Here is a 26105-nt window from a genome sequence, read left to right as displayed (position 1 = left end):
AATTTTCTGGAGATAAACTCAGAAGTATATTTTGCTGCAAAATATTTTCTGAAATATTAAATTAATTAAATGGTTGAGTGAGATTCAATTTGGTAATTCATTAAAAAGAAGTATAAATTGCTAACACCTGCACAGTTTCTGTAAGGGACTTGTTTCACAGCAAAGTACCTGCCCAGTGATTTACTGTTTCTATTTACTTACTCTAAACCAATTTTAATATATGATACTAAAAATACAACATTATGAGACAGAATGTTATAATACTCTAACACTAAAAATCCCTCCCTTTGTAGTGGAGGTAAGAGAAGTATATGAATTATTTTTTTCCCCTTACTTTGAGCAAAGCAATGGCGACATTATATTGCCTTGTGAAACAAAATGCTTATTTCAATTTGTAGCAGTCATTGTAACTTATGTGTTGTACACTGTGGGGTTTATTTTCTAAAAAATCTTGTATACAGGAAAAAAGAAGCTTAGGAGAGAAAATAAGTAGGGTAACTTTTGTTCCACTCCCTTCAGCAGCCACAGCAATATAAGCCCCCAAACTAGCACTTTCTCATGGCTCAAAGTGCTAATCATGTTCTTGGCAATTATAAAGTGAAAAATCTATGTTTCCTGCTCTTCATGCCAATTTGGACTCATATTTTGTTAGTATTTCTCAAATAAAAAATTGGAAGGTATTTTTAAGGAAAAACTATGAGGTCATGAAAAAAAATTAAAAAAGAAATCCTAGAAACAAAAACATCACAATACACAAACACTAGAGATGTGCTTAAAAGACTGTTTATACTGGGGAAGAAGAGGATGGAAAACTCTTACAACATCACTTTGAATGCTGCTTTATTCCATCACCACCACCACCTCTTCCCCCCGGAACTCTGGGGGGAGAAAATGTTTTCTTTTAATCAATTTAAATGAAAAGTTCCCTAGCTACAGTCCACAAAGAACTAGCTGGCTGCTGCTTCTCATTTACTGTTGCTTAACTGCATTGAGACAACCTAAAACCAAACCTGTTCTAATCAGACGTTCCCTTTGTCAGCGATTTGCCTGCATGGAATTGCATATAATAAGTCTGTATGATGATGTAGATACCACAAATGAGACAGGAATTGTTCTTTGAGCCAACTGTTAGTATAAGAGATGATCTATGTACTCAAAAGGTTTGGGAACTCCTGGTTTAGCTAAATTTGATTCTCACAACATGAAAGGTTTTAGAGGTTTTTTTCTGTGAAATCAATATAAAGAGCCATGCCTTTTCATACTACTCAAGTCCTTGAATAAACTTCAGAGGGAAAGAACAATGATGCAAATATTAAAACTAAAAGTAAACATTATGTAACAAAATCTAAGAATTCATTTCCTCACAGAGCCTGAAGAAAACCGGTGCTACTGCTTCAGACCAAGATGCCCCACTACTTATTCATATGCCTGCTGAAGTTACTGGGAAAAAAATGAATAGGACAGATAAAAACCTCCTTAATTTTAGAAACGGATTTAGAACAATATGGTGCGTCCCTCAAAAAAATCAAGACACTTTTCTGAACTTAAGCAAAAAAATCTGCTAAATTTACAGCATTATCAAACTTTTCATAGCCTTCATTGCTGAATTACTTTATTAATTAATACATTTAACATTTATTCTGTCATTAAATTATCCTATTACTTTGCTATGCAAAACCCCTGATATGTTATCACATACTTTAAGAAAAACGAATGCATTCTTAAAATTCATCAGAAGATGTAGAGCTCAGCTACACTCAATCATTTTTTAATACACTGCTTCCTGTAAAATTTTTTGAGATTACTGAAGACATTATAGATAGGAAATATCTGTATGTATAGATACACACATGGATCTTAGGCAGACTTGTCTACACAGGAATTTATAGTAAACGAGCTCAGTCTTTTATTTGCCTTAGTGATAGTGTTTGGAAACACTATCACCAAAAAGCCTCTCCTCTCCATAAAAACACTCAGCTCTCTGAACTTGATCAAATCCCGGTGAAAACAAAGAAAAGGTTCACTTCAGTGGGAAATACTTCAAACTCTTGGCCTAGGTTTTATTTCTGTAGGAATTACAAATCCCTCTGAAAGAAAGATGTTTACTGAGTAACTAATTTAATTGTCAGTTCTTCTCATGTGTCTCCAAAACGGAAGTCTTCTGCTCCTATTCAGTGAAGCCACACTAATTAAAGGTAGAATGTTGAAAAAGAAGGGCCATGTTTTCAACCAAATAATTGTTTAATATTGCCGGTGAGTACCCAATATATTGCATGCAACAAAACAACTTAGGGTGTACCTGTGTTTTGCAATCCATCAGGTTACAAAAAAGTAATTTTCCTGGGATGTTTTAAAAATGTGTTTACAGTGCCAAGTCCAGAAAGAAGTATGCAGTCTAGCTGGACACACTCAGTTCTGGCTCAGAATCTACACACCTATCTTAATACACCACTGTATAGAAGGTAATAGGTACTGCTGTGAATCCAAGTATATTATTATGAATATGACAGTGCATTGATGAGGCTCTGTAGGTTTGGAACCCAAACCTGGCCAAGTTGAAGCGTAAGAAAAGGGTACAAGTCGTCTGTCTAACTCCATCTATGGAAACAGTTTCAGAGTCCGCGCCTTTATCAGTTGAAGCCATATAGGGGGAAGGAAAAGCAGTGGGATCCTGTGTAAGGAGGTCTTCAACATTGCAGGAAGACATAAAATAGACTGTCTGTCCTTTTTCATCATCAGGAATATTTCTCTTTTCCCTCTCTTTTCTGTCTGTTTCAGCACTTCAACCTCACCACCCATTTCTGTCAGGATCCCTCCCCACATGCTGTTGAACTAAAAAAAAAAAAAAAATTCCCCAGAAACATAAAACCCATTATGTATTCTCAATACAATAAAGAAACTCTTCCAAGATAAAAAAAGTGTTGACAATAGAGACTTCCATTAAAGATTAAATAGCATATTGAATAATTAAAAAAAAAAAAAAAAAAAAAAAAGGAACTACAAAAGGTCTTCTGGAAGCATTCAACATGCATGAATTACAAGTGATCACCACTCTGAGCTAAACGCAGAAAACATACTTCAGAATGGAAAAAAAACCCCACCACCAAATAGGAGAAGACACAAAAGACGAAGTTTTCTTGATGACACTCAATCATCCCAAATCACAGAATGAATTGACAATTCTCTGTGGCTAGGAGAGAGACCATTTTGTTACCACTCCTTCACATTCACAATGAAGTCAATAAAATTGAAGGAAAGCAGTATCAGGGCTAGTTTATATGTAATAACACTGTACTATCTGTATTGCTGCAGAGTACCCCCCTCTATTTAGGCCTGCAGTAAGAGGAGATTTTAGATGAGCATTCTAACACAGAGATTAAAAAATGCTAATGATCAGAAAACTTCAATAACTTTGAAATCTTTGCTATCCTTCATTTTTTTAACCCATACTGGTGATTATCAGTGATTTTAAAAGCTGCAGCTATGTATGAACACAGCTGCAGGTTTTAAAATCACTGAGAGAAAGAGAATATACACAAAGGATCAACATCTGTGTATTATATTTTAGATCATATTTCAAGCATGATCATAAGCAGACAGTTTACTTACCTGGTAAAGCATGATAGGTTCTATGCTGTATCCCAGCATATCAGCAAACTCCTTAGCAATAACTGTTTTGCCACAGCCCTAAAAAGTTAAAAAAAATGAGAACTAGATTACATTCTAAGGAACTTGGGGAAGGAGGGAGAAAAGAAATTTGAATTCTTACTTTTCCTCCAATTAAACACATATCTTTAACCATATGGGATTGCATCATTTCTGCCAACAGTCTATTATGGCTGGAAGTCCTTATGAAAGTATCTGATCGAGGATGCTTTTCTAACAGCCCAGTCCCAGCTGGAACCTGTAAACAAAAAAAAAGAAGAAAAAAAGAAAAAAATAAATAAGCTACACTGTAATAACTTAGGCTTTGTATGGACCAGGTTATGCTTCTCCAAACTACTGTAATATTTTGCTGACTGTCATCCATCAAATCTAAATCTTTCACTTAAAAAATATTCAATCATATGATTTCGAATAGACAACCTCCTTTACACCTCCTTCACCCACTCTTCATGAAAAGAAAACCCACAAAAACCACCAAAATGTGAACCAATTCAATTACAGCACTGGGGTCTTTAAGGAACTTGAGGCTGTTCATGCTAGAGACAAAATATAAAACCCACAATACTTCTTGCTCATCAGAGAAACACAGAAGAGAAAGAGCAATTTGTATTGTGAAAATCTGAAGGAACTACTTTGACCAGAACTTTGGAGAATTTTAGCTGTTCTCCATTTTAAGGCAACTGCTCTATTTCCACTTCCCGTTCTAGTCTGGAAACTGTTTCACCTGCAAACTCCTTATGACCTCCTGTTCCCAAAGAGACATTCTGCAGACCTATTTCCAGAAGTTATCACCCACATGTCAAACAAAAGCAAAAATCTTTCCCTCAGAAAACTGCTGCATCGGGCCCTACAAACTCACCTTTTCCTGACAAATTCCCATTTGCTGCTGTTCCCCTTTTCACTTCATCATGATACAAACTCTGAGGATATTCCTCACCAATGTGAATATGATCTCTTTATGACTCCCACTAATTCACCTTCTTCACAGACTCTCTAGACCTCTCCAAATTCAACATCAACTTCACATTCTCAGATCAGCATCTGTTTCCTGAATAAGACCTTATTTCACTAGCAGGTCAAACTTCATTGGAAGAAACTCAAACTAATCATAGTTGATGTGATTACTTTTGCTCCATTTTCACAACATCCTGTATCAGAACATTACCAAGCACTCATCAGATTTTATTTGGAGTGTAGACAGACTATTGTTTTTATTACAAGAAAAAGGGAAAGCAGCATCACAAGCATCCCAAGTACTCTGTTATTCTAAACCAGCATTTCTTTTAATAGAAGAAACTTAAAATGAATCACATGTAGGAAAGTATGAGTTTATCTAGAAATAAAATCCTGCGTATCCACAATCCAATATTCCAGTATCTAAATGCTTTTCTAACAAATATCATGTGTTACTCTACCAAAAATATTCAGTGCAAAAGAGTTTTAGCATCAAATGTCAAATTCTTGATAAGATGAAAACAAGTTAATGATATCTAAAAACATACACAGTTTGATGGATATATAAATTCATACCTGGAATGTCACTTCTTTTTCACCAATCTGGACAGTTACATCAGCCTTGAAGGGTTTGGTTCCATGTACATTTTCTACTTTTGTAATCCTTCTGGGAAGCAAGTGACTTTCTGAATCTTGAAGCTCAAAACGCTGTAGAATTAGGGGGTGGAGAAAATTAATTATTAAATACAGCTTTCTGGTTTTTAAAACTGTTCCTTCTGAAAACAAGGCCAGAAGTATATTCAAGATTAATTGCTTGTGAAGTCCTAAATCCATTTACTTCAACTTTTACTTCACATACTGGTGTTCGCATTCTTGATGGCCCATAAATTTTACATATAAAACCAAAGCAAAAAGATTGTATATCATCTACTTATTGACTCTAGTGACAGATGTAAAGTGAAAATGTCATATGGTGACTTTGCCAAGTCTTAGCCTGACAGACCAAAATAATAAGAGAAACAGATGATAGCCTTTAGCGTGGGTAATAATAGATCACCTATCTCTGCAGGTCATTACAACCAATTGCAGATTTGAACATCTGGCTACCAATAAAAATAACCACCAAATATTATGTTTACTTAGCTCCACAGCCTTATCATAAAATGAAAATTGAGGACAACTTGTACAAATTAAGCCTTCAGCATGTTCTGGGTATATGAAGGACAAAACCCGTGAGATTTGTCTTCCCAATCTTTTGAGCATTATACTCTACATTTTATGCTGTATATAGAAAGCATGAAAACCATTTTAAAAGTCCTGTTAAAAGTCTATTTTGCTGGAGAAGAGGAAGTCATATCAAGGGGGTTTGTGCACAAAAAATCCACTAACTGAAACTACTGAACTCATGGAGCGATTTTATTCAACAGAGTGAAACCTGAGTAAACAAGAGAAAAAGGAGTATTATCCAACTCAGAATTCTTAGAAAAAAATAATTTTTAAACAGAAGTCATTAATGTAAAATTATTCTTAAAAAGCACATCATTTTATTACTATTAGGATTCACAGCACTGCCTGTTAAGTCGAAAGAAAACTGACATGCATTCGTACAAACACTTTAGCTCTGTTTTGCAAATTCCCATTCTGGAAAAAGAGCCTACAAAAATGTCATGTTCAAACATGAATTTAAGATAAATGGGCTTTAGTAAAGGGCTGCACCAAATTGTGTTTTTATTGTAACAGCTGAGTCTACTTCAGATACCATTAAATCTGAACAACAACAGAGGACAGGAATGCCTACTGAGTAGTATCTCAAACTATGATTCTAAGAAATTCTCCAACTATGATTCTGTGAAATGAACTACAGATGTTCTCACTCTTATGGCCATTAGTAAATTATAATATTCTTACTAAGTTAATGGCATTTTGGATAGGGCCAAAGCTGCTCATACACAAAACTGCAAACTGCCTGTACACTAAAATGCCTTAATCAGATACCAACAAAAGAGTGAGCAAGCAAGATTATCTGCACCAGCAGCCTCTATATCAAACAAGGAAGATATGGAGACAGCAGCAGCAGACCTTATTCATCCAAAGGTCTCAGGAATCTAAAAATTCTAGTGTGTTTTTTGGGGTTGTTTTTTTTTGTTAGGTTAGGCTTTGTTTTGGTTTTGTTTTCTTAAAATATTGTTTAGAGTTTTACAGCTAGCCTTTCAGACTGTAAATTAGGACAGTGGAAGAGCACTGTCTATCTCTGTAGAGGTTGTTACTGAATTCATACAGCTTTCATTCACCTAACAGAATTTGTACAATTTGAATTCACCACATGTAAGCATGGAGCTGCTGCTCAACTGGATAATGTAGTAGTTAAACAAGTTACCACGCTATACCTGGACAGGAGCAGCAAACAAAACTTTCTGCAGCTTTCAGAGTAAGACAGATCTCTTTTGATGCAGTTCTTCATTTAGAATTAGGATAGCTAGATATGGAATCAGTGGCATGTAATGGATGTACAATACATTAAACATACTGCTGCCTGAGCCAGAAGCAACTTCCCCTATACAAAGTCCAAGTTGATAGCCGCAAAGGAAAAAATATTTGTGGCTTGGAAGGACAACTCTTGAGCACATTCAGTATCAGAAAGTCTGGGAGATACTTGGAGAGCCAGAAGTGGGCAGCCTCATTGTCTCAGACTCAAAAGGAAAGAAAAAGACCAGCTGCCAAAAACAAGGGAAGTGGTTTGGCAGTCCATAATCATCAGGCCATATTCTGCATGCCTACAAACATGTGAGAAAAGGCAAACTGTAAGAATTAGAAAAAAAGACGAAGAGGAATTCTGAGCACTTAGAAGTATCTAATGATCAGTAATGTCTCAGCATGGAAACTGCAAAGAATATGTTGGTGATCCAGCTGGACAAAAGAATAGAGCGCTTAAACGAGATGGATTTGCAGGTAACTGCTATGCTGAACCACAAGACAGCAAAGCTATCCAAAAGAAGCATCCATAGGCAACTGATCTTTCCTGAAGATTCTCTGCATGGGAAGGAAAGAGATTTTTTCAAGGAACAAGAGGACTGAACTGTTTCACAAGAAGCAAAATATGAACTGCTACTGCAAGATGCAGTGGATAGACAGATGAAGTCAAGACAGATTCCACTACAACCGTATGTATTGGCACTAAAGAGCATTCCTTTATGCAAAACCCCAAAGATTATAAATTACTTTGGGGGGAGTAAGAGAGAAACAAATCCTTCCTTCCAAAATCTGCAACAGAAATATCTTAGAAGTGAACAGAATTGCCTAGACAAGAAAAAAAGATTCCAGTTTTCTGAACTATTTGTCCACTTTCTATGAGGGAGTGCCTATGTAGTCTGAAGATTCCCTACTGCAAGGCAGGGTAAGTTTTCAAGGAGGACGTCAGGTAAGATTAAAGTGGGTGTTCAAAAGTGAGGCAAAGGGAACAAACAAGTTTTTATCTGATATAAGATCAAGACAGTAAACAAAGAATTAACCAAGACATGAAAAAAATTAAGAAGTTCTAGAACAGTATGATAGCAGGCTAAAAGGGACTTGCTCATTTATTAAGATGAATCTGATCTACATGTTGCTTTTAAAACCTGATAGGAAGATTCTCTTGATTAGAAGATTAAAAAGAACCAAAACAGTGCATGCTTCTGACACTGGGGAAAAAAGGCACACAAAACGCTCATGAGAATTGAAAAAGCAAACCCAACATCTCTGATGAATCTTAAGTAATATATTAAAAGCTTACAGAACAATGAAGAAATAAGTATAGAACAGTTGGGGTCTCTTGTGAGCCACGAAACACAGCCTAAATGAAGATGATGATGTTTATAAATGCCTATATATAGTAGCATACAGGAAAAACTTCAATACTCTAGGAAACATCATAGGTGCTTAAGCTTGTTTTGAAATGTTTAACTGGAGGCTGTTTTCCTTGAAAGCAGTGATTTCTCTATATCTTAATCTTGTAAAGAAAAAGTTTAAATAAATTTTTTACTTAATTTTTGTAATCACATTTCAAATGTTTAACTGTCAAAATAATTTGTCATGCCAAAATTTCATGCAAGCACAGAATAATTTTAAAGGCCAGAATTCAAACCAAGTCATATTTTTCTTTGCAAGATCTTCTAAATTAAGATCTTTGTACACAAAGGCACATAATTCTCAAGTTTATTTTAGTACTTCTGTCTGTTGCAAGCTAATGAACTAATGAATGCTGCAAATTTTACCACTTGTACAAATGTTCTGTATCATAAACACCTTTCAAGATCACTGCTAATGCTGGATTAGTGTGCAATCCATAAACACTTTTTTTGATGCTAACTAGTTTCAAACAAGGCCCCACATTTCAAAGCATCTTTACACATCCAAGACTAACACCATAACAAACTACTTTCTCTCACAGGGAAGGTATAAGTCAATATTTCACATGAATTCATTACTGACGACAAGTATTACAAGGAATACACCTAGGTCTTGGCAGAGTTTCAATGAGCAAGGAAAAGATTTATACAACTTGAAGATAACGTTCGGGAAGACAGTGCTTTAAGAATATCATCTCTTCAAGAAATACGCACAGGACCTGAGAGCAGCCAAAACTGGCTGTTTAGCCTAACCGCTGGCTACCTCACTTCTCAGCTCTGACAGCTGACTGGACTGGAAGACATCCTGAAATTAAGATACTATCATCTAGATATCAGCTAGATTACTACTTCCCCCAAATCTGTCTCCAAGTCTAATGCCTAAACCTTGAATTTTATTATATGAAATTTGTTTTTATTTTCTTTAAATGTTAGCTCCTGTTAAGAAGTGATTCAATTCATGCAAGTTAACCCATCAATTGCAATATACTTCCAAGTACTTCTCTTTTCAAGTCTGGATACCTCCCAGTGAAGACTAGTATTTCCTAACTACATTCTGTTACAGAGGCAAGTATTCAGTGGCAAATATTAGCTGGACACTCTTTAGAAATCTGCAGTAAGACAGAGTAAGAAATCGCCTAGCTTCTGCCAGATTCCTATTCCTCACATTTCTTATGGAATGGAAAAAAAAATTCTTATCCATATTTAATACAGTTCTGGCACTGCTATTACTGAAATATCATTATAAACAAAAGTTCCTCAGTACAACTAGTTATTTTCTGTATTTCTTAAGGTTCATTGCTTAACAGGATTTTTTGTGTGCAAACAGAATAAAATTCCAGATAAGATTATATGTACTTGTTGACATAATAGGACAAGTTCATTTAAGTAGTGATGAGGAAGAGTACAAGAAAGCAAAAGAAAGAAAATAAAAAATAAAAAAAAGAAAAATGTAAATGATAAAGTGATAAGGAGCTCTTTGTAAGTAGAGGATCATTGAGAAAGAAGATTTTTTTCTTCTTTCTATCAACCTGGCCTACGCAGGAAGCAAAAGCATACACAACACATAAAATTAAATAAAAGAAATGGAAAATGGAGTAAGCTGATGGTACTGAACAAAGACATTCACCATCCAATAGGGCAAACAAATTGACCTGAAGGATTTAAGATAAAGGCATATTAAGAACAGAATTCACTGTTACTACTCTCTCAACAGACAGAAGTCTATTTTCACCCAGACCATGGTTCTTACAGGCAACTTCAATCACCCTGACATGTGGTGGAAGGGCAACACAGCATGATCCAATCAATCTAGATTTCTGAGGCTGCCTGGAATAATGTCTCAACACAGGCACTGTATTGGCTAGGCAGGGGTGATGCATAGACGGTTCCTGCTATTCACAAACAAGAAGCAATTGGTTGTGGATGTGGCAATCAATAGCAGCCTTGGCTGTAGCAACCATGAAATAATGGAGTTCAAAATCCTGAGGGGGAGTGATGAAGGCAAATAACAGACTACAGATCCTGGGTCTTAGGTCAGATTGGCTTATTTAAAGAAGTGGCAGATAGGACCCCACAGGAGGCAGATTTGAAGGTTCATGAAAGCTAGCAGGTCATTCAGGACAACCTCCTTTAAATGCAAAGACTGTCCAGCTCAAAACTCAGCAAGACAAGTAGGAGACCAGCCTTTTCAAACAGGGAAATCAGGACTGAGTTCCCATGAAAAAAGGCAGTATATGGAAGGTGTCAGCAATGGTGGTCTACAAACACTTCCCTGACATGTATGCTAGGTTTCAGGAAAAACTAAAAATCACTAGCTACAAATATAGTTACTTCTAAGTATGCATGTACAAATAACTTCTAATGTTCAGGTCTGAAAGAGCTGGGTAAGATGCTCTAAGCTGTGAATGCTGATTTTCAAAAATATACATAATTCCTACGACACACTCAAAAATGAAAGCAAGGCAACACTGTGCTAAAGTTTTACACAAATAAATGGAGTAAGCAGCATAATTATAGGTTTTGTAAGCTATTATTAAACATGCACAAAACAAAACAGATCTGACCAATAAGCAACAGAAGGCTAACACAGACCAAAACCAGAGATTAATATAACCTATAACCATGCTATATTGAATGTGTTTTGTGCATGATGATTCTATTGTTATTTTAGTATCCCCTCTTAAAGTCAGACGCCAGAGGCATTTCTTAAGCATTTGACTACCTTAACCATGTAAGTAGCTACTTTCAATTTAATTAACCACTTAAAATGAATGTTTTTCTGTAGTCTTGAATTGAGGTCTAAATATTCTAGAGGACATAGAGGTTTCACCTTTCAGTATAACTAAATGTACTAGCTTATGAAGGTTGGTTTTGTTTTTAGAAAATGGTTTAACATCAGTAATAACGTAGTCATTTAGTTTACCTTTTTTTTTTTTTTTTATAGAAGTACTGAAGTAACATTAGTGAGAACTACTGTCATAATCCATCACTCCCTGGAATTATATGTGCAATACTTACTTTTAATGCATCTTTGACTGCAGTCCTGCCTTCCTTTCCAAGGAAAACATTATAGGGGTAAAGCCGGTCAATAACATGCTGGACTGACATCATAGGAAAGGAATCCTAATCAGAATGAAAAAATACAAATGAAAAAAAAATGATTGGTTCATTCTATCCTCACCCATTAACTTGAAAATACTATATAGCGCTGAACTTAAAATAAAACTGTAAGGGTGATATACAAAGGACCACTATATGCAGTATTTGGTCAAATGTCAAAACAGGCATTTCTCAGGTGCTGTAATATAGATGTCTGAAGTAGATTAGAAGAATTATGACCTAAAAATTACTTTCTTTCCTGTGCATAAATGGAAGCTGCAGTAACTGGCTCAGATACCTAAAGACATTTAAAATTAGGAGAGAAAAATCGTATCACAGGTAACCAAGTTTCATAGTACTACTAGGAAAGAATCAATAGGACAAGAAATCTATACTAGAATAATGATCTACTCATTCACAACAATTGCTAGTATTTAATTCTGATTCTATTACATCATATTGTACTTCACAACATATTGTACTTCACAAATCAATTGCTAGAAATTTCTGAACAGTTTGATCAAAACTGTTTTGTTTTGAAATGAGTTACTAAGTATGCCTGCACTTTCTACACAAAATTAAACCAATTTTTTTCACTATCACCTTGTTAGTTTTTAAGTACTCTTTTATCACTTGCTGCCTGAACTAGACAAAGATTCAATTATTTTGCTAGAGTAAGAGAAAGAAATAGAAGCACATTTATGACTCCTCAAGAAACATATGCATAAAGCCTTTTGTGATGGAAAAGTGTTTTGAAACCCCTAAAGTAACACTTGATTCTTTATTTCAAAAAAGACTTGCAAATTTTTAAGGACTACTTCTGTGTAACACCAGAAAAAACAGTCAGTGGACTGGTACTACTTTTTTAAGCCTTCAAAGTAAGTGAAAAATAAACAATATAATTTAAATACAATCAACTGATTTTCAATTATACACTTGGATTTACATAGGCATCCAAATGAAGAGTTGCTTAGAAATGAAACCGAGATGCATACTTTATGAAATGCATAATTCAATTCATACTTTATAATCAGTAATGCTATTTATAATGTTCCATATGAAAAAAAGATCAGTAAAAATAAACCATTTAAGGCACTGTAGTAAATGTACTGCTTAAAGGATCAGAGAGGCCTTTATTCCATTTTAAAAGCCCTCTGTGTATATATAAAGACATAACATATAATATTATCTCAAATTGATATAAATTATAATGGCATGTATGAAATTAACCTCTTCAGAACAGCATCCTATAAAAAAAATTCTCCCTTTCAGCAGGCAGGAGTTTTCAACCTAAGAAATACATTTTGGGACTGTGTGAATCCATGATACAAGCAGCAAAGCTAGTCATTGCAATGCATTCCCTCCACACTTTAAAATGGTTAAATCAACCAAGCTAGAAGTAGAGGATGGCAGTGGCCCAGCATATGAAGGAAAAATGTTGTAGAATCACTGAGAACAGTCACCTTAGAAAATCAAGTGATTAAAACTAATTCTAAAAGAAACAGCTCTTGTCTACTTAAAAAAAGACTGTCATACAATGGTAACACTTCACATTCTCTAATGTAAAATAAAATGCTTCCTTCATTCCATAGTTTAGATAATAGCTTAGGACTCATTTTCTTTCCATTACTCTGAAAGCCATCTGGCATTCATTTAAAAATAATTTTTCACTACAGGGCTCAAAGAATAAAAAGTTACGATTTATTTTAAAATCCAATATGTATTTCTTTCCTAAAGCCCTCCAAATACTGTTTCATTTCCCTGAACTTGAATTTTAATCACTTCTTAACATCTGATGTAGTACCACTAATTCAGAAGAAAAAAAATTGTAAGTATCCAGCACAACTGAGGGGACTGAGCACCACAGTAATACAATTAGTATGTTTTAATGTATATAATCCAATAAAATATGTAGAAGTAATATGCCACTGAGCAGTACCACAGGTAAAATGATTGCACAGGAGACACAACAGATAAGTCTGTAGTCCTTTCTACAGACACCTGCACCTTGCAGAGAGGGTTTCAAAAGCTGTCCTGGTATTTTATCCTCCTGCGATGACCATATCTTCCTGCGTGCAAAAGGGTACCAACGCCTCTCTCTTTTTATACAGATCTCATCTTCCTGACTGCCTTCAGGAAGCTCCTTCTGTTTTCACTTTGACTTTTTGCCATGTAATTATAAAGTCCAAGGGACAAAAGCCTGTCACAGAAAGCAGAAAGACTGCCACAGCCTTAGTCCTGGCCTGCCTGATCTGACACTGTGAACTCAGCAAGTGTACGCTTGTTATATTTCCCTGAGGACTGCAGCTGTCAAAGTATTGCATCTTCAAGTGTGCACAACCTGCATCCTCAGGTAACCTATGTTAAGTCTAGGTTTATTCTAAATCCACCAATCAACCCAAAGACCTATTGTAGGCTTCATCTCATACAACTTAACTGTCTCCTATACCCACGTTTAATACTTGGTTTGGGTTCTTTTAGGTGTCAACAGAGAGTAATAGGTGACTGCATTACAATGTAATCAATCCAATTTACATAATGCACAGCATTAAATCAGAAGCACTTTCAGGTTGTGAGTTTCATTTCTCTCAACTGACTACCTCAGTGTCAACAGGTAAACTATAGATGCCCCTGAAGTACGGTAAGATGATTTTGCAGAATAAAAACCATTACTTTGAGTACTAAGATACCTTTAATCACATCACAAATCTTGTGTCATGACATACTTTGTCCTTAAAGTACTACCCAGAGATATATGACTGAGGCATTTCTCCCTCAAATCATCCTTAGTTTTTTTTCAGGTTTATTTTTCAAATGTTCATGTTATTCTTCTTATAACAACATGAATAATCCGGATCAAATTTGAAAAATTTTAAGCCCATACAGTTTCACAGCATATGTGTATGCACATACCAAAATCTGAACTGCAGCCGATAAGCTGTCTAAAGGAAAATCTGGAAGTCCCAATGTAGAAGATTCTTGAGAGCAGAGAGTTGTAGCAAAAGACAGGAGCTGAGAAATTCTGCATAGGAAAAAGTAATTACAGAGTTTTATACATGCTATCTATATTTAAAATACTAAAGCCTAAAAAGTTAAATGCAGTATAAGATGCTGAAACTATTTCTGAGTGCAAATAAGTAAGGTGTGATTGAATTTCTAAAGCATTAAGGATTCATTATATGAAGGCTGCATATGAAAAGCTGTGTGAGCATACACCCACACACATTAAAAAAACCTTCTTCAGTTCTGGTCTCTATGCGGTGATAGAAGACACAAAAATAGCAAGGAAACCTGATAGGACGTTGTTTTTCTTCATTCATTCCATTTTTATTTTTTTAATTATGAAAAATTACCTCTCCGTGGAAATGTTTGATCCAATTGAATATAAGAGCTGAAGATGGTCCTGAAAATAGAACATAAAATCACAGAGTAAATTAATTTTGGGATCATACTGTGGGTCACAGCTCATGACGTATGAAGCATTTTGTATTTTCCCCTCTAATTTAGACATGAGGATTCTACTTTCATCTTGACACAGAACTAATCTTATTTTTTAAAAAATAAAATAAAAAAGAAGAAAAATTATAAAATCTTTCTTTTAGGGTTATATGTTTTATGGAAGTTATTCTTCTGCTGTAGCATTTCTTGGCAACTCTAAGCCTGCTTTTCAGGAATTTATTAGGCCCCACTATGAAAAATATCCATTTAGACAAACTTATTACTCAAGGATTCTTTTCAGAGGTGAGGCAAGTAAAACATAAACCCAAAATATTAGCTCTACTCAGTACAGGTAATCCAGCTCTTATACTAGGACACTTACCTTGAAGGGCAGATGATAAACATCTCTAGCCTGAAACCGAGAGCGAAGTGGCGGATCCAGAGGGTTACCAGAGTATTTAGGTACTGGCAGGCCCAACGCTATCACTCGAAAATCTTCACTAACCCGAACAATCTTCCATGCATCTAAGTCTGATTTTGTATGATCCTAAATTCATTAAAATAAAGCAACAAGAAGGAAAGAAAAACACAACCACAAAACATTACATCATACGATGACGTGGCTGCAGATTGACTAACAGCCCTGGTCCTTTAACTTCAATGTGGTAATGTTCTTATCTTTCATCCAGAGGGGCTAGAAAGCATTGAACTAGTCTAATCTTCGGAAGGTAAAAGCAAGTTTTTTCCAAAATGTACATAGATAGAATGATTGATCACGTGCAGCTCTCTAGCCTGTAGCAATTTTACTGAAGCCCCCACAGATGGTCAAAGCTGAAAAGGTATCATTACAACATTGTTTTCAGAAAGAACAGAAAATAAACAGACCACAAAATTTAAAAACATTAGAAGTGGGTTAACATGAGCAAGTTTTTCTTCTTCTCTTTTTTTCCTTCTTTTTTCCCCCCACTTGTAACTGTAAAGGAGACTAAAATCTGCATTAAAAAGTTTCATTTACAAATTATGCTTTATTATAAGCAATAATACAGAATTAGACTCTTTCATGGGGACACTAGATACTGTATTTCACTTGTCATGTAGAAGATTCCTTGCATATAAAAAATGCACTTGAGTATTCCCACATCAGTTAAGTCTTCCTTGAAACTATACATGAGTACATTTCCTGCAAACCTAGATGTACAGTAATTATTCACAGACAAGAAAATTAATATTTACTTATATAATAAAATATTCCTCAAACAACAAAACAACAATATTATATTTAGTATTGTATCAAGAGATTTATTTAATTCATATACTATTAGCAGTGTGCCTGAGGCACTCATTTTGAAACATTTTATCATTAGATAAGCGTTAAAAAAGAAAAAAGAAATTAGGAAGATGCTTTGCATAATTGCAACCAAATCCTGTCTACATTTGAATTCTCAATTTCAGTCTTTAAATACAATTACATTTTTAAAGCTTACTTTTAAAATATAATAATAATGCTTCCAATAACAGCATCTACTAATTAAATACCATAAAATTGGTTTTGGAAAAGGCATAGATCAAAAAGATTTTAACCACAGATGAGAGGCATAAGAAATAATGATTTTAGAAGTCCACTACAGTACTTCAGCACAGCTGAAACTTCATACAATCAGGATCAGTGACAGAAGGCTTACTGCACACGTCCGCCCTGTGCCACATGGGTCTGGTTATATACCTTACCACAGTTAGGTATGACAAGACAGAAACGCGAGCAAGAAGGTGTCAGACTGTTAGGAGAGACTGACAGGTATGTGATAGGAAACTACAGTACATGAAAGTAAGATGCGGAGTACTACTGGAAACTGTCTGATGAAATTTATTGAGGTCCCCAAATGCCTGAGAAGTATCCATTCAAATTTAAGCAGTAGGACTCAAAGCCTGAAAACAAAGGAAAATAGCTAAAGCAGCAATGGCAGATGACACTAAAATCCCATTTCGTAGCAAAAGAAAAGTCTTTAACCATTTCCTATAATTTAGATTGGCTGCTCTGTAAATTAAAGGCAAGACAGCACTAATGAGTACAGTGTCGCTCATCTTGACCTCATTTTTTTAGTATTCTAACATCTTAAAAGCTAAGCAACAGGGCTCTTGCAACACTGAAGCATTATCTGAACTTCATGGGAACAATTTCAATTTAAACCTCTTCTCACAGGTATATTTAGTTATTGTCACATTGTGGCTTTCACATTTTAGAAACATACAGGCTCTGTACAAGGTTAACATGGACTACTGTTTTTCATGTGGACAGACAAGATACAGATGAGAAGTTGTTGTTGCAAGCAGTAGTTTGACTTCTCACTTAGCTTTCACCCTGCCTACTTCATTCTACGTAACACCCCAGAAAAAAACAACCAAGGAAACCTTAGTGAGATTTCCCCCATTTGACTTGTAACTACTCTCCTCTTCATAACAGTATCCAGCACCACCAAGAACAGGAAAAAAAGATGAGGAAAATCCAAACAGCATTTCCATACCTGCAGAAGTTTGTCATAACGCTCTGCAGACATGAGAAAACGACCGTCTTCAAGCTGCATTTCCCTGTTCTCCAGTAAATTGTTTAACACTGGCAGGACATTCCGCTCAGCTTTCTCCAAACCCTCCAGCACAAGGATTCTGCCTTCGGTAGCTGCACGAACTGCACACTTCCAAAAAAACAAAACAAAAAAACCCCATTACATATCTCATTAAATCCTGCTGAAAAATAATTTCCAGGTGCATCCCAAACCAGTATTTATTTCTGTAGGAATCAATAAGATTCACATCAGTAGAGATCAGGAAGAGTGACAGCTGACTGCCGTAACAGTGCTGCACATTCATAAGCTGGACTTCTATCACCTAACTATTATAGGGACTGACAGGTATAAGTTCCAGTATTGCATACCAACAGAATAAAACTTAAAACCTTGGCAGACATTTTAGTGCATAACCAGTATATATTAATATATGTGGCATCCTTTCTTTTTGACCTTGCATAATATTTTGCATTGTCAGGTATTTTAACACCATGTAACAAATCTGGGACAGCTATTTATACTGAAAACATACAATCAAGGTGGTTTTACTTGTTTACATTAAAATATTTAGGAAAAAGTCAGGTATTTCTTCAGATTGCTCTTGTTATGCACCAGTGTAATTCACTCTCAGTATATTGCTTTAGTCCCACTAGAACCTAAGTCTATTGACACCAAACACGAATGAGAAAAACAAAATACTGCTATAAATAATCAGACATTAAAAAAATGTGATAAAATGTAAAAGACTCAGAATTATATTCCCTGAGTGAACATGGCGTTCTACAAAACCAGAATAAAAACATAGCCATTAACTTAATAATCTTTTGAAGCCTTTGGGATAGAAAGTTGTTTCTTTTCTGTATTTCACTTTATTAGTTGTTTATATGTGGCTGTTTATTTAAATGCATAATGTGGAGCCAAATGTAAAACTAAACTCTGGTGCTGGTAATTTTGTGCAACTTTCTTGCAGTCAATGATATTCACTCAGGTAAATAACTACACTTTGTATCTAATATGCACAATTACTGTCCAGTAAAAGACTGAAATTCAGTGCATTCTTGTCTACTTCCAATTTGCAGAAATCTAATCGGATAACAATGGGGCAGGTTTAGGCACAGGCAACATTTAGAGGCACCAATGAGTCTTCCTTTGCATTCCTATTACATTTTAAAAGAATTTTAGACACAAGCACAGTTGCAAAGGGAGAACAAATGAAATCTCTTCCCAGCATATCTCCCATAAACTCTTACATAAGAGCCTGTCATATAATGCTAGATGGAAATCTCTGATGAATAAATACAATGGATACCAAAACTTGGAACACAGAGAAGGAAGGAAAAAGAGAAAGAATAATGAAGAAATACCAGAACACAGAAATAACAAGAAAAAGAAAGGAAGAAGAATGACATACGAAAGCAGATGTTTAAAGGACAAAAGCATAAGCCTAAACTAGAAACAAAGAACACTTCAACACAACAAATTAATTGCTACATGGTACAAAGTGTACAACAGAATCAGAGATCCATCTGAGAATATAAAGCCAACACTAAATGATAAGACTAAGTAATTTAGAACTTTATGTACAGTATAGAAGCATAAATAACTAATGACAAATTACCCATAACTTAAGCTTTTCACATCATCATTAAGATGGAAATAATTCCTGTATTTAATCTGGATTCAAGCAAATATTACTGAAAAAAAGGTACACGCTAATCCTGGTACACAGCTCCACATCAAGTTTCCTTCTCTGAAAGACATTTAATATCTAGCCTCATAATCAGTATCTGAGGAACCTGGAATAATACCATAAACAAGCAATAGTCGTCAGATTATTTCTCTCCCACTGAATCACCAATTCTTTCGAAAAGCAATCAGTATGTGAATTTTATCTTTTTTGTTGTTAATTCAGGACATCATACGCTACTAACAGGCAACATAAAATTCCTCTCTCCTCATCCAATAAAATTTGTACAAAGGACAAATTTTGTACTAACATTCTTCTCCAGGAAGGTCACTGAACAAGTCCAAAATCTGCTCCAACCTGCTTGAATAGAAAACTGGAGTCTCCAGCAGCCAGTCCAATACCTGGCATGAACAAAATGCTATTTTGTCTACATGTAGTTTGGAGATACAGCCAGAATATGCTTTAACAAACAATTTATTTGCCAAGTTGGTTGGATTCTGCATATTATAAGTCTATGAAGACTTTATGACTGAGTTTTACTAGCCAGAGGAAAATACACATTCTGTTCATATGGTTTCAAAATATTTTGAGTATCCATAGTATCTTGTTGACTCATGTTGAGACACGCACACTATAGATGAAGGCTTGCTGAAATAACAGACTTCCAGTATCAACATAAATCTCTCTCCTGAACTTGTACATGAAGGCAATTGCTGTAGGGGTAGACAGCAAATACCAGTAACTATATAACAACCATTCACTTCAAGAAAGAAGATGCTCTCCATTAGCAGTGCAATCTTGATAAGCAGCCTACTGTATCACCAGATTACAGGATCAAAATTTTAAAATGACATAGTTTCCAAAGCTGGGAAACTATCTGAAGTTTTTATTCAAAGTTCTATTGCTCAGTATAATAATATTTCAAAAGGTACACTACAGATGATCTTTGCCTACCTATATGTATCTTTTATAATCAACTTCAGGAATGGCTTAGTGCACAGCCAAGGGTTTTAACTTCTTAATCAAAGACACCCCATAACAACAATACCACCACCACCTGGGTGCTAATTTACTCTGATTGGCTTTCTTCTAAACTGTGCTTCTCCTATATCTTCAAAGCATATCTGAAATACTGGAAACCTTTCTTCAAATTAAAATTGAATAAATGCACAATTAATCTACCTCGAAAGTTCTTGCGTTAAATAGCATACGGTCTGTTCTTAAGACTGAAACAGCCACCTATCTCTGGCTGAACTATGATATTTCTGCATCCTGGTTAGTAATAAGTTTTTGCAATAAGCTAGGCATCCTCTGAATCATAATTTCAGTTTTATCTGTGTATTGATGGACTGGTATGGAAACTAAAATGCATTAAAAAAATCAGAGGAAAGAAAGTAAGTTTGCAATCTGTCACTGAAAATATTTTTTTCAAAATGTTTCCAAGAAACAAATCTTCATAATTCCATAATGAAAACCCAGAAATAGCTGCACTGACTCCCTCTCTCACTAGCCTCGTTTGTTCTAAACATTTAACATAAAACACAATTTGACAGAGAGCACTTATATTGTGCAAACTTGATGATAAACCTGAGATTAGAAGTATTAATTTCTGTTAAAAAGCACAGAGGAATTTGTTAAACGTTTACTTACAGTAAATCTGAAACTACAGCGAGAGACTACTTTGCTCATCAGAGGACAGACACTGCTGTCTCCCACCCATGCTCCTAGGGCTCTGGAAGGATGATAACCTGCATACCTGCTCCAGGGAATACCTGCAGCTACCACAGGGCAGAAGCAGAAGCCCTTCAAACAGTGCTGCCCTCATAGTAATGGATTTATGCAATAAATACGTAACACAGAGTGCTTACCCTGGTTTCAGATTGCACCTACAAAAATGTATTTTTATCTTTAAAGGCAAAAAACACCTTAGGAACAATACAACCCTAAGCAGACTTTCATTGTCTTTCCTGTAGCTAAGCCACGGTGAGGTCCTCCACTTACGCAGTGCAAAATATGACAAATGCAAGAAGCTGTAAACCCCATTTTTGACACAAATCACAGTATATAAGCATATGGATGAAGCTACACAGTGTCAGAAAGAGAAGACAGGAAAAAAGCTGACCGCAATGTACATACTGAAATGCACGAACACCAGAGAAAGGAGGATGTTTTTATAAAGCTAACCAAAATAGTTTGTAAGGGCACAAGAAATTTGAACAGTGGAGTTTAAAATACCAGAACTGAAATGGTAGGTCCTTCAGAAAAATGTTTATCATAAACCAGAAAACTCTGGTTGCCCTGAAATCCATGAGGAAGGTTCTGAGGAACTCTCAAGAGCTTTTATTTTCAAACTTGAGCATCATTCTGAATACGATGTACAGGCTATGCTTCAGAACTGCATTACAAATATGCTTCTAGGAATTGCTCAACAGTAACCTGTAATTGTCTCTTTTTCAGAAGCTACCTCAAGATAAGTTTGGGGTTTTTTCAGAAGATGACTTGCCCCTGCTCTGAAAACTGGATCCCTTTAATGGCATCTTAAGCACAGCAACCATAACTACAATGTGGAAAAACAACAGTACAAGTAGCTCAGTGAACACGAGAACTAATGAGGTAAGGTTTCCCTACATCTGCAGCCTACGTTTCAGATGTCCCTTTCAACGCAGTATCTTGTTCCCTCCACCTGCACAATATCCCACACAAATTCACCCACCCAAGTCTTTCCATTCACTCCTGTATCTCATAAACATTCCCACAATGTAATGGCCAGATGTCTCTTACAGTGAAAAGAGATCCTTAACAACCATCTGGTAAAGACAACACAAAACTTTGGCTGGTTTTGAGCTAACACAATGCTGACTGGCTGCAGCAGGCTAACTTGGAACTATTAAATCCATCGTGCAGCCTGTCTTCCAGGGATGGGAGGTGGACATTACTTTGAGTCCCTGTAACCTACCAAGCTACCAAATATTACAAAACTCAGAGGAAATTGATATCTTCTAAATTTCTTTCCATGGGTCAATTACAATTAATCAAATATTTTAAATTTAAATCATTAAAACTAACTAAGAAGTAAAAGATACCAGTAAAAGAAATCACAGAGATACAGAAGGGAATATGCTGTGAGCTTTCACTCCTCATTTTACGAGGGAAGGAAGAGGGCATTGACCAAGACTTGTAATTTACTGTAAGTGTCTCAGGTCATTCCTTTAAGAAGATGCAATAGAACTAATAAGATCATCACTTTTTAAATAATAGTTTTATGGAAAAAGTGAATCATCTAGAAATTTAGAGACAGTCCAAAGATTGATGTACAAACAGATGTTCAGGGCAGTAAAGCATATAAGGCTGTCTCCTATTGGGGAATCTACTTTGCCAGATTTTAAAAATATCTGTAAGCAGCACGTCTAATGGTATGCCACTACCAAAGAATATCTTTCAATACATTTGTTCAGTTTTAAGGCTTCTTAATTCCTTATTATTTTGTTTTCCCTCGCGAGTTGAGCAAACAAGAAAGCTGTTGAGCAATGCTGAAATGGATGGCTATTTAATGGACTGACATGATAACACACTTCCTCTAAAATAAATAAAGTCAAAATTTAAGTAGTAAAATAAAGGGCTATTAAAAGCCATGTTCAACCAGTTTCAAAGCAACGTCAACTTTTTATGAAAACTTACTATTAATTTATTCCTTAAATATTTGTAAAGTCTTGTGTTGTTTAAAATAACATGTATTAATAAAAAAGTTCCGAACTTATAACGTCATTCAAAGAAGAGATTACAAACAGATTTACTATTCATCTGTTTACTCTATTTTTTGTTACAAAATTTTTCACTTTGTAGGTGATGATAAAGTGTAGTTTTGCATTTTACAATTTGGGCCACATATATACTGAGTTGCATATATTTTAAATATGATGCTCAGGTTTTATTAAAAGCAATGTAATTGTAACTACTGTGGTTAGTCAAATTGAAAAAGTATCTTAAGAACTAAATAGTTCAACCTTTCTCTCCCTCAGTAACGGGAGGGGTGGGGGCTACATCTTCACTATTCAGCTTACCTCCCTGCTGAGTTAATCAAGTGTTTTCTGGGTGAATTTTACAGCTAATTTTCCCCCATGAGGTTAGGAAAATTACAGGGCAGGTTGCATTTACTGCCGTTACTTACTACTTTTTTATTTGAAAAAAACAAAAAAACAAAAAAAGACAGAGAAATTCCAGTATACGACAGCACCGTCAGCCAGGCTAGTTAGTATACAAGGAGAGATTCCAGCTGTCCACATTCCAGTGAGGAAGAATAGCCTGAAACGATGATCACCTAATTCATGATGCAACACCATGGCACAGAATGAAAAGCAACTAAAAAAGAAACAACCTGAATTTATTGGAGATTCAAATCAGAAAACTGGGCGAGAAAAGTTTACCCCAGGAAGCGAATAGGCATACGATAAGATCATAAATATGTTAATATGACAAGAACAAGAAGTCTTTCATGTCACAGTCATTGATTTTAGCTTCCTCAGTCATTGATTTCAGGTTCCTCCAAACAATTTTTTCCCCTTTTTTTAAACTACCATTGTCAAATGAGCTGTCTATCACCCCTTTCCCCAACAAGACAGTCAGGTGTTTTTGAAACAGTGTGTGCAAACTGTATTTACAAGAGAATTATGTCCCCCACTTAGGCAGGGCCCGGCCATTTTAGCTGCTTCACACCAAGTATATTAGTAATCAGATCCACGGAAGTTTGCATCTTGGGCAGATAGCAGGCCCAGGAGCACACAGTCTGAGCTTCTGAACATATTTACCACTGCAAATATCTGCCAACAAAGAAGCCTAAGGGTTTTTCTCTTCATTCTATACAACTCTTGTCTTCTGGACAAGAATTAGTGAGATGGGTTATTTAGATTTTTCTTCCTGATGAGTAGCAGAATAAAAAGGAAATTAACCACCTGACAGATATCTAAAAATTATAAAGGTACTTATCATCCGTAAAACACTACTATTCAGAGCACCATCCATCAAGTCTACGCTGCCAATGAACGTTGTGACCCCACATACTACACAGTATTGCCCCTTCCTGCATTGTAGGAAATACCAGCTGAAAAGAAAATGGAAATATATATATATAAACAGACACAAACTTAAGAAAAAAGAACCCCACACCTTTGATTTTAATCTGTAAGGAATTATAAATACACAGTCCAACTATTCCTCACATTACATCACAGACATTCACCTATTTGCCCTCTACATCAAAACAAGATACCAGAGTCTGAACTGCTGACCTAAAAAATCCAGCTATATGCTGACACTTTTAGAAACATACAAGAAGTATTGCAAATGATTAAAACAAAATCACTTTTACTAGTTAAAAGTCTACTATATAGGGGTCCATATCATGCATTTTCTTTTCAGATAGGAGACATACTATGTCAACGTCAATAAAGATTAACTTGATCCAAATACTGTTAGTTTCTACCCAATATTTTCCTCTTTCTGTGCAATGTTGGACACAACAAGAAAATGGTAATAACAATCTGACTTCTGCAGCACTGCATTGCTTGCCTCTTCTTTTTACAGACTTTACTATCTAGCTCCCTGTACTAGATAGACAGATATCACAGTGACAGTCAACTACGTTACAGGTTCTGACAATGCCTTTGCTGTGGCTAACTTACCAACTCATCAAAAATCCACTGTCACCTTAAGACAGTATGTTAATAAGTCAAAGAATTACACAATTTGCACTCACTGGTTCATCTCTTTAAAAGCTGAATTATTCTTACCCATCTCTTTGCTAGGGTATAGGAAGAATTCTTTTTATAAGTATACACAAACATATAAACGTGTATACACACACACACACTCTATAATTCATTCAATTAATCTCATGTCTTGTTTTATAATTCTCTTTTTTTGATTAAAAGAAACCAAACTCAAGTCAGTGTAGTGCTACTCCAGGGGATTTCATGTCATGTTCATTTTACAGACAGGATAGTTTAAGCTGTCATATCTGTCACTGTGAGTGTTTAATTGATTACTACATGAAGTCTTTCAAGCCATGGTAGAAGACAATTTTTCTGATATCTTGACAATCCATTTTACATTTTATCATTTTATGACTTATGGTGCTGATGCAGTTAAGGAGGCAAAAGTATTCTATTAAAATGAGTATGTTCATATTAGTTCAAAACACACCAAAACTGAGCCTAATTCTGTATACACAGAATGACAGTGATACAAATATTTATCCACTCAGTGGATACAGCTTAATCAGCAAATTTTCAAATTGTGTTTGTAATTTTTCAGCACAAAAACCATACAACATTTTTATATTTATTCCAACCTCAGGTAGTTTGATCATCGGGCACAGAAAAGCCTGTACACTTAATAAAGTGCTCTGCGTTTGGGAAGCTTCTTTTATTTAATGCAAAAGCTGGAAGATGCAGGGTAAACAAAACCAGGCGTTCCAGGCAACATGGTTTGTGGCACAGTCTGGGAGAAATACACCACTCAAGCACTAACAAAACGGCTTAGCTGCTCTCCCAGTTGCATCCACTACTTTAAAATAGCATAGGATTTCCTTAGATGGAGTAATTCGTAATGTAGGAGGTTGTAGTAATAAGAGTTTAAGCCAGAGGTGTGCCTTTTAGAGCTGTACACACATAATAAATAACAAATCTGCATCAAAAATGGGGGGCGGGGGGGGCAGGGGGCGGGGGGGAAAGGACATACAAATATAAAATCAAATTCCTTAATGTTTTGAAAATACAATAGGCTGCTATTAGAATCTCCATACTGGTTCAATCAAGTTGG

At 35.5% G+C, this 26105-nt stretch overlaps 1 protein-coding gene across 2 annotated transcripts in view; it reads right to left on the bottom strand.

Moving 5' to 3' along the window:
- VWA8 (von Willebrand factor A domain containing 8) overlaps positions 1 to 26105 on the bottom strand; it is a 185933-nt gene that overhangs the window by 134596 nt on the left and 25232 nt on the right. For both annotated transcript variants that reach the window (XM_056329815.1, XM_056329816.1), the window contains exons 5-12: positions 17564 to 17731; positions 15424 to 15588; positions 14957 to 15006; positions 14517 to 14625; positions 11523 to 11627; positions 5197 to 5328; positions 3770 to 3904; positions 3610 to 3687 (exon numbers count right to left, since the gene is read on the bottom strand). In XM_056329815.1, the coding sequence (XP_056185790.1) occupies positions 3610 to 3687; positions 3770 to 3904; positions 5197 to 5328; positions 11523 to 11627; positions 14517 to 14625; positions 14957 to 15006; positions 15424 to 15588; positions 17564 to 17731 (942 nt within the window). The remainder of the gene's footprint in view (positions 1 to 3609; positions 3688 to 3769; positions 3905 to 5196; positions 5329 to 11522; positions 11628 to 14516; positions 14626 to 14956; positions 15007 to 15423; positions 15589 to 17563; positions 17732 to 26105) is intronic.

This window comes from Falco biarmicus, chromosome 2 (assembly GCF_023638135.1).
Source record: "Falco biarmicus isolate bFalBia1 chromosome 2, bFalBia1.pri, whole genome shotgun sequence".
In the NCBI taxonomy this organism is placed as follows: Eukaryota; Metazoa; Chordata; class Aves; order Falconiformes; family Falconidae; genus Falco; species Falco biarmicus.
This window is presented reverse-complemented; position numbering and strand designations above follow the sequence as displayed.